This window comes from Rhincodon typus, chromosome 18 (genome assembly GCF_021869965.1).
Source record: "Rhincodon typus isolate 14 chromosome 18, sRhiTyp1.1, whole genome shotgun sequence".
NCBI classification, from domain to species: Eukaryota; Metazoa; Chordata; class Chondrichthyes; order Orectolobiformes; family Rhincodontidae; genus Rhincodon; species Rhincodon typus.
The window spans coordinates 56400215-56412587 of NC_063349.1; the positions used below are offsets into that span (position 1 = coordinate 56400215).

At 38.8% G+C, this 12373-nt stretch overlaps 1 protein-coding gene across 1 annotated transcript in view; it reads left to right on the forward strand.

Moving 5' to 3' along the window:
• The window catches only part of ppp1r12a (protein phosphatase 1, regulatory subunit 12A), an 85058-nt gene that overhangs the window by 55271 nt on the left and 17414 nt on the right, over positions 1 to 12373 (forward strand). Inside the window, exons 11-13 of the mRNA XM_048607469.1 lie at positions 1096 to 1242; positions 4038 to 4175; positions 5811 to 5927. Of these exons, the coding sequence (XP_048463426.1) occupies positions 1096 to 1242; positions 4038 to 4175; positions 5811 to 5927 (402 nt within the window). The remainder of the gene's footprint in view (positions 1 to 1095; positions 1243 to 4037; positions 4176 to 5810; positions 5928 to 12373) is intronic.

The window sequence follows — 12373 nt, forward strand, 5'->3', positions numbered from 1 at the left end:
ACAATGATAAGAGGTAAATGAGTGTGAACAGTGATTTTTTTTTTGGACAGGACGAAGATTAAAAGAGGAGTTAACTGGGGTTGGTGTCAGAATCCTGCTGTTCCTGATCAATATTGTTGATTCACGTCTTGGTGTACTGACTAGTATTGCTACATGTGTATGGTGGGAAACTGAAGTATTGTGAACCATCAAGAGTGTGTAGATTGGAATGGGTGGCTGAGTCACGGATTATATTTAATACAAAGAAATACGAAGTGATTTATATTGGTTGGAAGAATGCAGCAAGATGATACAAAATAAAGGGCATACTTAAAGGGACCTGGGTGTTTATGTGGCTAATCATTGAAGTCTGCAGGGCTAGTTGAGAGGTTAATCATGCATTGTCCTGGTGTCACAGAGTACAAAAGCATGAAGGTTTTGTTAAATCGGTATCCAACAGTTGTTCAGCCTGAACTGGAATATTGTATCTAGTTCTATCACCACGCTTTAGGATATGAAGGTGTTAGAGAAGGTGCAGAAAAGAATCGCTAGAAGAGTTCCAGGCATGAGGACTTTTAAGTATGTTGAAAAATTGGTGAATTTCAGACTTTTTTAACTTGGGGAGGAAAATTTGATAGTGTTTTTCAAAACCATGACAGATCTGGATAGTGCAGATAGGGAAAAGCTGCAGGAATTGAGAAGTAGTAAACATTTCTAGTAACTGGGTGAAGAAGTAATGATGACTGAAAAGGCTTTCCTCACGTCAGAGAGGGGGGAACTGGGGAAAAAGAGAAAAGAAGGGCATGGCATAGGTGACCTGCTCCTTCAGACAACCAGCAGAGACTGAAATGCTAAATGGCCCTCCCTTGTGCTGTCACTATTCTATGATTCTTTAATTGCAAAGTATAGTTGTCCAGAGAATTTTTGTCTTTTGCTGTCTAGTCAAACCAAATGTTGCAAACAACTTTGTAGCTTTTGTCATTCATTTAACATTGCTTGTATTTTTAAGAAGTTTCGTTTTGCATTTTAAATTTTGCATGTGGCATGTATTGCTATTGCTTTTATTATATTTTTTCTAATTGTTTTGATGTGCTCTCTTGCTTGGTATGCATGCAGTAATTCGTATCTGCTAGCAATAGGCAGAAGTAACAGTGCCAGAGATCTCCCAACCAGCTCTTCCTCAGCCATCAGCTTGGATTCTACTAATACCAAGCCTAGGCAACCATCTTCAACTCAGTACTCATCTTACAGCGTCTACAAAAGGTATAACATTGAGCTATTTGAAAAGACCATCACCTTAGTTTGGCTAGAGAATGCTCCTCTTCTGTGTGCTTCACATTCACCCTTGGTGCATGTTGTATGTATGTGTGTATGTCTGTACGTTATTGTGTTTAGTCATATTATAACTGAGGTATAACTTTCTATTAAGAATAAAATCTGGATACATTAATTTGTGGTGGGATAACTTCACTATTACTACATAAATTCTAATATCTTAAGTCCTGCCTTCAAAACAAAAGCCTGGAAACAGGTTTTGCCCCCATATGAAAACTGCGAAGCATGGTTAATGTATCAGATGTAGATCCTTCTGCTTTGTTGAAGGGATTGTAACCAAACAGTGACTTGATTCCACCCCAACCTTCTAACCCAGTATTTTTTGAGAATTAATTTTCAGTGTTCTGGTGTTTTATAGTCTGTTGTATCTGTTAAAATTTTGTTTGTGGATGGCCTTGATTTATGTCTTTGCCAGGGGCAGCTTTTGATAGTTGTGATTCATGGGAAAGAGAGAATTTGTTAAACTGTCTTGACCTTTTGTACAAGAAGCTGCCATGAGTCAGATATAACCTTGCCAATAATTTGTTTGATTTATTTTGCATTTCCATTGCAATTTTGCATCGTAGTCATCACTGTGGTCAGTATGCTGACAGAAGTGTGTCTCTATCACCTACGGCCCATATTATAATTTTCGCACAGCTGCTGAATTGTCCTCTTGCTAACCATTGCTTTCAAAAGGAAAATGGTTTAATTTAATCCATGAAGGGAGGAACTGAGGTCTGAGTGTGGGCAAACAACAGGGGAATAGGACCCGGAAAATCACTGACAAAGAGCTAGTACAGGCAAGTTGAGATAAATGGCGTCATTCTGTGCTACACCATTCTTTAATTCTATGTAAGTTAAGAGGCATTTTAATATGCATGTTCTGGCTTCTGTCCATGTGTTTATATCTTTGGAGTTTGAGTATCCCTAGAACCTAAACTCCTGGGTACAGTGCTTGAAGGAAATCTAGTTAAGATATTGTCTTAATATCCCAAAGAAACTCCTTTTTCCATCCCTTTAAATTAATGCATGGGATGGAGGTCTGTCTGTCTAGAGATAATCAAAGCTCTCAGCCCGTTACTTTTCTTTCTACCATACCATGGTGTACAGGAACAGGCAAATCTGCCCCAGTGATGTTTCTTGTACAGGTAATCCTTGTTGCACACTCAGTTTCAAGTTTCATTGTTGCATACTTCTTTTCTCACTGTATTTGCTGCAGGGGCTTGCAGAAAAATATGAACTGTTCTGGAGTGTAAACTCCAAATCGATTGACAAATTTTTTGATCAATTTGTTTTGGTCATCTGCCAATTGCTTGTGTCTTCCAAACATTGGATTGCTGGCTCTCCTCTGTGTTCAGTTTTCATGTTTGAGTGACCTTTTTAAAAACTTGCAATTTGTGTTGGATCTTTATCAAGCAAGAAGCATTTTCTGACTGTTTTACAAACTACATGTTGAACTTGTTATACTCTGTCCTTGTTACAAAATATTTTGAATGAAATTAATTTGCTCAAACCCATTTTGAGCTTTAATTTTAAAACCCCTTCATTGTAGGTTTACCAAACTTCAGCTTCCTTTCCTCTTGGCACCTATTCCTTTTGTTAAATGGACAGCTTGAAGGGAAATTAATATCTACCTGTCAACTGCTGTTTTAAATATTGGGATTGCAAAAGTTTTAGGGCTTGCTTTTCCAGTGTCATGCAAAGTAATCAAACTGCAACATCAAGAATATGTTCCAAGGATAACATTTTAATACCCATAACGTAGGTTTGAAAACAAAGCCTAATATTGAAGATCAAAAATGTTACGCTGGTACATTTCCATATGTGATTTTGTTGAATGTGTTTGACTCTGAAACTTTTCCATAACTACCTCGCAGTCTTTATTTCTCACGGACTATCCATTGTTTACTCTTTTGGTCAAATTATTTCCCTAGTGTTGTGGAAAGTTGGACTTCAGTAACTGCTCATAGCCTAAAACCTGAATGCAGTAAAAACTCTTGCCAAACTTTGAAGACTGAAAGCTTCAACTGAAAACAAACAAAAAGAATCTGTTCATTTGCTGATTTCTGTGTTTAAGCTGCCCTTCTGAAACATGTATGGGCTTGGAAAAGTTTTAAATTAAAATTCTTCTGAATCTGTTTCCAATTCAAAATGGTTCCCAAAGAATAATAAATTATTCCCACTGGGACAGACTGAAACACAATTGTGCAAGCTTTTTCGTAAAACTTCAGATAGGCACAGTTCTTGGCTCAATTTGTTGTGCAGAATTTACTTGAATATTGTGTACAGCTTGAAATGTGTTTCTGTACCATTCTGTCGATTAAGTTGGTGTGCTTCTGGAATCTTGTAAACATTGCTGATGAGTACCATTGTGCATGTGTGTGCATGAGACCAACAATATCCTTTAAACCACCCTGCCTAACTGGAAGGCAAGAAAGAATTTTGGATTTCTGATTATTATCTTTCATTTTTTTTTTTAAAAAAGTAAAAGTGATTTTTCCATTTGGGACAAGGTGATCCCTTTCATATCTATTTTTGTATTTTTAAAAAAAGTTAAAGCATGGAATATAATGTGTAGACTTTTCACCAATCGTTCTGTTTATTGACACATTTAATTGTCAGGAAGAATTTCAAAATGTTACTTGAAAGTATAATTACCCTTAAAGTCCATATTTGACATTGTGGTGACATTGCAATGTGCTTTTAATGATCCTTTGTCCTCACTTTGCCTTTCCCTTCAGTAGTTCTTTTGGTAGAAGGAAAGAGGATTTGATCAGTCCTGTTCAAAGTGCCATTTCAACCAATGCCATTGCAACCATTACCTCATCAAGCAGCCTGCAACCTATTCCCAGGAGCACTGCATCCACTTCATCTGGCAGGTAAAGCAAATTAACTGCAGAGCTTTAATGGGGTGGTTTTTGTTTAGTTATTTTTATTCCTCTTTTATGTTGTATGTTTTCTTTCCTTTGTATGTCTTAAGGATACCAAATTTATACATGCAATTGTCATTTGTAAAAAAAATAAAAACAAGAATCAAAATAGCCTCTTTGCTAGCCAAAATTTTGATATTTGATCATTGGCTGGTGTCACTTCAGATGCACATTGGAATCATTGACTCAAAGATTACTTTCTTGTCTCTGGACCCTAATTCACTCCAAGTTTTGAAAATTATTTGAAGAGTTATTAGCTCCCATGAGCAAAGCTGGCGAAGTTGAGCTTGCTGCCCTCGCTTGTAGCCCAAGGAGAGGAAACCCACCCGAGGTGCTGTTAGGAAGGAAATTTTGGGATTTTGGCCCAGTGATGGGAATAAAGATTACAGTCCAAGTCAAGATAATGTGCAGCTTGAAGGGGAACTTGCAGGTGATGGTGGTTTTCCCATTTATCTGTTTGGCCTTCTAGATGACAGCAGTTGTAGGTTTGGAAGGTCCTGTTAGGTAATCCTTCGTGAGTTGCAGAAGTGCACCTTGTACCCAGGGCACACTGGGGATTGTGTGAGTGTTGACGATCATAACGAGGGTGTCGATCAAGTCTTGAGTGGGAATAATGAGGATGCAGCTTGAGAGGTAATGCTCCGGTATCTTATTCACAAGTACGATACAGTTGATAAGGGATTGTTGCACTTTATTATCTGTTGGAATGATTTGTATCCTGATGCTAGTGTCCTTGTGATTCTCTTGATGTGAAATGTTTTGAATTGTATGGGAAATTACATTATACTTGTGTTTCTTCTGATGCTGTTGCGTAACTTGTTGAAATCAAAAGTGACTTGTAACGAAAGGGCAAGTAAAATCTGACATGATCAATGGCAACGAGGTTCCAGTGCCACTGCAAACAGCACAAGGGCTGAACTATATTAACTGTTCCTTACAAGTGTGCAAACATCAAATATTTCAGTCCAGACCAGGAAGCTGAGCATATCTAAACTTGACTCTCAAAATACTTTCAGGAATAATGTTACAGTAAAATGTTAGAAAAAGATCAGTGGATCCATCTGAAGTTGAAGAGACAAAAGATGGGCTAACATGTAAGATGTAGATCTATCTTTGGTACTGGTGAGAAGTTTGAAGCTGAAAAGAAAATCTTTTTTGTGTTGCTACATCTGTTGTATGTCCAGCACTTGTTTTGCAAGCTCCATGCTCCATTTTTTTCATTTTCTACCCTCGCCAATCCAGAAGGGAAGGTAATCTAATGTGTCAACAACTTTAAAATACATCATACCCATCCTCAGACTGGTTTATTTCTTTACAAAACAAAACAAATTGACTCCCAGATGGTCCCAACATTCTAGTCAGCCAAAGTCTGAAACAATTAAGTTGCATGTTAGACTGCAGAGACAACCTTGACTCGAGAAATTAAAACTCTTGAGACAAAGGCATTAATTGTTGTTTTTAACCTGTAAAACCAATCCTTGAGTCATACAGAATTTCTTAAAAATTGATTTTGGCTGATTTTATTTTCATGTTTGTTGTGCTTTGCTTATTTCTTGTTTGTGTTGCTGCTTGATTATGCCGTAGTACCTCAAATCGGTTCTCGACGGGGGACAATGCAGAAAGAGAGAAAGAAAATGTTCCTTCAACGGTTACTACAACTGGCACTGTCTCTTCAACAGCAGAGATCAGGGAGAGACGCAGGTGTGTAGTCTTCCTGATAGTGTTGATGCACCTTCAGGAAGGTGGCTCTTAATTTTGTTTTAGAACCTTCAAAATCTTAAACTTTGGATCCAGCATGAATTTCAAACAGTCAATTTCAAGATTCTCATGTTGTGCCATGGCTCCTAAATGTGTACTGTCCAGATTTCCACTACTTTTATTCAACTGGTGTTGGTGTTTTTTGCTTGTTTCTTTGTGTGTTGGGCAGACTACTAAATGCAGCTGGTGAAAAAGAATGGATTGAATAATGTTAGTTCAACTTATTATGCAGGTATTTAACATGCGTCATAATTAGGGTAACTCAGACAGCTGGTGATGCTTTGGGGACAGATATCAGGTCTGACTTAAAACAATTCTTCAAGTTAAATTATTGAATTTAATTCTTCAGCAAAAGTAGTATAGAAAGGGAAAATGCTGCTCAGAATATGTATTATATTAATAGACTAAGATTGCCTGTGGAAATAGGATTTGGTTTGCTCTTAGGTTGGATGACTGTTGCCACTGGTGCTCTTTCATAATAACTGAGCCAAGTTAGGTGGTGATATCTGACCACTGTTTAAATCAGTTTTATTTGGCCACGCTTGTGAATTCGTGCAGGCACAGAATCCTGAATTACAGTTGTAATTATTGAAACGTCAAGATATTCTAGAGTTCAGGAAATATGATCTGCTCTGAGCTTTCCATGGTAATTTTTGCTATTTTAGTTTCTTGTTAATTCTATTTTTGACATCCTCCAAAATAGACTTGTAGTAAGTCAAAGCAAACAAACTTATTTCTTTAACCCCTTTCTCAAGCTTGGTGACAAAACACTTCACTGTTGCAATGTAGGAAAATGTGGTCAACAATTTGCACATGACCAGGCCCCATAAGTTAGTGGCACAATGATCTGATAATCAGCGATAGGAATAATTCATTAGCTGTTCATTTATTGTTCTGACAATAGCTGTGGGCAGCCATTATGATAAAAATGTTGGAGATTCTTTGTTTTTCTTCAACTTTTTTCAGAGTAAGGTGCAAATGGGAGTGTAGAAATACCTGAGGAGAATGCGTAAAAGAGTTGGAGCTACATGTGCTAATTGGTAGCAGTAAAAGTAAAAAGCAAATTTTAAGTACTTTCCGTCCAAGAATACCATAGAAAATACAGGCTTTAGCCATATTTATCAAATGAATTTTGTGTCTGTGCTTGTAGGTGGCAAATGTTACAGTTCTGTTCAGGTAAGGAGATAAACCAGGAAACTATAGACTTGATTTATTCTAGCCCATGTGTGTTAACTACTGTAGCTCTGTGGAAAGAAATGAGCAAATATTTAGTCTTAGACTAATGAGAGATGAATAAACTCCCTGGCATGCTTGACCAATTTAGTTGCATCTTCTGCAACATTTGCAATGTTTGATGAAAAGAATATGGTGAATATTGTATGTCTTGTTCTTCAGAAGTTATGTACATTAAATTCAAGGCAATGCAAATGCCAAAATTTAGAGGAACCTAAGGGACAAATACAAATGCTAATCTATTTTCTAAGAACAGAGCCATGGAGGACTTTGTGTAAATACCTGAATTTTCAATAATATCGATGCTCTTCAGCAATTTCCAAGAGTTAGGCCAAACTCAGTGCCAGGATTGTTAGTCACATTTAGCGTTGACACAGTTTAGAAAAGGTTACACTTGACATGAACTGACTTCATAGATGATTTTGGTATTTCTGTGGAAGCATCCATTAAATGTTGATCAGTACAATGGTCACAAATTCGTAATGGACAAAATAATTTGAGAACTTCATTGATTCATCATTCTGTCTTTAGTGCAGCAACTTTGGCATTTGTATGTTTGCAATAAAGTGCTTTGGCATTTGTATTTTTATCTTGTCTGTTTAAACTGAGAAATGGGTAGATTGGTTAAGTAATTTCCTCAGTTTATGAACCAATTGGAATTTTTGCCTTACACTTTTTTTTTGTTTTAGTTCCCCTCTCTGAGCCTCAACCGCTTGTTCCTGTTGTTCTCTCAATTGTTCTCTTTTCCCTTTTTCTTTCCCTCTGTTTCCCACTTCCTCTCCTCTTCTTTGTTCTCCTCTTCTTTTGAAAATCTAGACTGCAGTTTATTACAAACCAGTAATTTACTGTTTTAAATTTTCACCAAAACTCAATTTTTTCCCATCAGACTGTTGGTTCCTTTCGAGATTCGGTGAGCCGAACACCTGCATGCTTTTGTGGCCATTAATACTAGCGTGTGATTTTTGAAGAGTTGGACTTTCAGAATGTAACCAAAAATTTAGGCTTAATTGTCCAAAACTTCTGATATAAAGGGAAAGCAATTGGCATGATTATAAGCTTTTCTTTTCATTAAGTTTGAGCAATGCATTTAAATTTGTGATTTGATTAGATGTTGGGGACTACCATAAGAATGACACGTTCTAAGTTATCACATTTTTAATAGAATTGGTATTAACTATTTGAATTGAGCACTTGCAGTTTGAAGTGGAATCAGGCTGTGTTCTGTGTTAACTTCTCATTAAACACCTTGAATTATGGGTTGGTATGGAAAACCCAGGGGAGAAACATGCTAATTATGGCAGAAATTAGCATGATCATAGAGTTCCATTAAAACATCTATCTTGCCACAGTATTTGCATCTCATTGCTTAACGTTCAAATGTCTTATTTATGTCTATCTTGAATTTACTCTGCGTATCTACAGTTCTCTGGAGTGAAGAATTCCAATGATACTTAACGTAGAGGATTTTTTCTTTCTCTTACCTAGCTTCAATTGCTGATTTCTTTTGACCTCATGTTGCTGATTATCCAGCCAAGATTCCTCCCAGGACCCATGTTTCATGCAATTTCCCTTGCTGTTGATAGCCAGTCTGTTACACTGTATGGTCCCTTGAAGTTTCTGTGTAAGATCTCATCTTTAAAGGGACGACTTCTTACGTGTGGCCCATTTGTTTCCTATACAGTAAGTTCTAGCCAACTTAAAAGGAATGTTTCAGTGAGACCACATTAATACTTCGTAATTCTAATCTTTTTGGGCCCATAGTATTCACGTTTCCTTTTAGGACAATCCCCTCAGCCCAAAAGCAGACAGTTGAGACTTTGCACTTTCTTCAAGGCTAGTAATCCTGTCTCTGGGTAGAGATGCCACACCTCTGTCAAACTATTTCTAAGTAAGTTCTTTTATAATAGCAGTAAGACTTCCTCCATCTGGACATTATATTTTCCTTTTACTGTAAAGGGAATGCAACCATTTGATTTCCTGGTTGTTTGCCATATCTACCCATTCCCTTTGTGATTTGTGTGCAAGGAGACTCTAGTCTTGCTGAAGACCAGCGTTTCCCATTCTGACAAGCTGGAGGCTAGAAGAATACAGCAAGCCAGGCAGCGTTTGGAAGAAAGGAGCAGTCAACATTTTTGGGTGTTACCTGAAGAAAGGTGATATCTGAAATGCTGACTGTTCCTTTGCTCCAGATGCTGTCTGGCTTGCTGTGTTCTTCCAGCCTTCTGTTTGTCTATCTTGGATTCCAGCATCTGCAGTTATTTTTTTTGTCTCATTTTCCAGTCTCTGCAGTTTAATGGATCAACTGGAACAGGTTACAATAAAACTAATGCAATTTTTATAGTAATTTCTAACAATTTAATAGTTTGTTCAAGGAAGGGTTAAGTTTGTCCAGGACTGTTTTGCTTCTGGATGTTGAATCATTGAAACAATGGTGAATGATGAACATCTCACAAAAACATAATTGCACAAAATTAATGTTAATGCCTTACCTAAGTTGAGTATGAACACACAGCGTGGCTGCTGGTGTCAGTGAAGCCGTGCCACGGCTGGAGTTACTGATGTTGGGTGAAATTGAAGGCAGCATCTGGATGCGAGGGTAGCAACCATAAACTAAACTTCTTCACTCCAGCTACAAGTTGTAAGTCTGAATACGTGGTTAACGATCATGTCGGAAAAGTGAACACTGGAGCTGAATGGGGAGCTTAAAGCAATTATTTTGAAAACAATATGCTCACAAGATCCATTTTTTATGGTAATGAATTATAATTTAAAATATATATGTTAATGCTTCAAATTAGGAGACATTTGTCATCCTTAATGTGTGTATGTGATTTTGGTTATATTAAAATTCATTAACTTTTCAGATGGGATTTGTTTCAGATATTGCGAGTATTGCACCTTGGAGTTGTTAAACTGGTTTTCATGTGGTCTTGAACTTGTGATGTTATCCAGCTGAATCATGAGAAGATAATATATATTGTAGACTACCATTTATGTGGTCTGTTTAAAGGTGCTTTACAGAATCAAATGAATGCCTGGCTAGTTTTAAGAGAACTGAAAAGGTGTTGTTACATGGTTCACATTATGGGTTTTGATAGCCATAAGAAGATTAGTGTTCCATGTATGGAGCTCTCAAATTTCTGAAGACAATTAACAAAGGTGTGGAATGGAGGAAGATGAAATCAAGTAAGTTTTGGTTGTGCATATGTCCAGGGACTTGCAAGGTGGTTTTGAGATAGGATGGAAATAAGACAGGAAGAATCTGTAAATGAGAAGAGCTGTTAGCTTAGACTTTAAGAAATGGACAGCTATCGGAAATTATCATCGGTATAACAGAGCAGGAGTAGGCCATGTGGCCCGTTCAAGCTTTCTCTGCCATTCAGTAAGATAGGAGCAATAGCATAGGTACGTGAGACGAGTTTGGAAAAGCGTGGAAAATAGGAGCACTCTGGAGAAACGAGTAGGTCATGAAGCCACGGATGCGTTGTACAGGCTCGGCTGTAGAACTTGAAGCAGATGACTTTGATTAGCGACATTGAAATTTAGTTCTAGACTCTACGTACTTCAGCCTGAGTGAACAGCACGGGAGGAGAACCAAGTAAAGAACTTTGCTCAGTTTTTACTGGGAGCCCAGCAAATGACATCAGTTCTGTTTTAACTGTACCTTAAAATTAGACAGGAAATGGGGCAATGTCAGTTCACAGACTTGAAGGTTTGGGTTAGTGTTTGTTGGAAGCTCCAAACCAACAGATGACATCACTCAAGGGTTGCTTTGAAAAATGTAGAGGGACCACAGTCGAACCTTGTGTCACACCTGAAATTAACCAGTTGGAACCAGATAAAGTTGTTCAGGAAGTAGATTGTGATCATGTAACCGAGGAATCGCAGAAGACAGATGGTGGTTGACGGTACAGTGCCACTGAGTGGCAATTTAAATTCTTCAATGAAATTCTGTTGCATGCCCAAACATGGTTGAACAGAGTGACAGAGTTTAGAAAAATGAGACTTTGATCACATCTTTGTGAAATTTGAATATTAATTTTCTGTACAAAATTCAAACATTTCGTTACAAGCGCAGTGAAATTTACTTAATGGGGCTCATCATTTAACATGCTATATTTATGATGGTATGATTTTCCAAACTCCATTGACTTCAGTGAAGTTAGCCCGATGCAAACATCTCTCATGAATATTGTAATTGCTCCTCACATATCCTCTCTCACACATAGTTGGAAGGATTGTGAAAAATATACATGTATTCAAAAGATAACAAGGTGTAGAGCTGGATGAACACAGCAGGCCAAGCAGCATCAGAGGAGCAGGAAGGCTGACATTTCAGGCCTAGACTCTTCTTCAGAAATGGGGGAGGGGAAGGGGACTCTGGAATAAATAGGGAGAGAGGGGGAGGCGGATAGAAGATGGATAGAGGAGAAGATAGGTGGAGTGGAGACAGCCGGGTCAAAGAGGCGGGGATGGAGCCAGTAAAGGTGAGTGTAGGTGGGGAGGTAGGGAGGAGATAGGCCAGTCCAGGGAGGACGGACAGGTCAAGGGGGTGGGATGAGGTTAGTAGGTAGGAGATGGGGCTGGGGCTTCAGGTGGGAGGAGGGGATAGGTGGGAGGAAGGACAGGTTAGGGAGGCGGTGACGAGCTGGGCTGGTTTTGGGATGCGGTAAGGGGAGGGGAGATTTTGAAACTTGTGAAGTCCACATTGATACCATTGGGCTGCAGGGTTCCCAAGCGGAATGGGAGTTGCTGTTCCTGCAACCTTCGGGTAGCATCGTTGTGGCACTGCAGGAGGCCCAGGATAGACATGTCGTCTGAGGAATGGGAGGGGGTGGTGAAATGGTTCACGACTGGGAGGTGCAGTTGTTTAGTGCAAACCGAGCATAGGCGTTCTGCAAAGCGCTTTGTTTCCCCGATGTAGAGGAGGCCACAACGGGAACAGCGGATACAGTATACCACATTAGCAGATGTGCAGGTGAACATCTGCTTGATGTGGAAAGTCTTCTTGGGGCCTGGGATGGGGGTGAGGGCGGAGGTGTAGCACTTCCTGCGGTTGCAGGGAAAAGTGCCAGGTATGGTGGGGCTGGAGGGGAGTGTGGAGCGGACAAGGGAGTCCCGGAGAGAGTGATCCCTCCGGAAAGCAGATAAGGGTG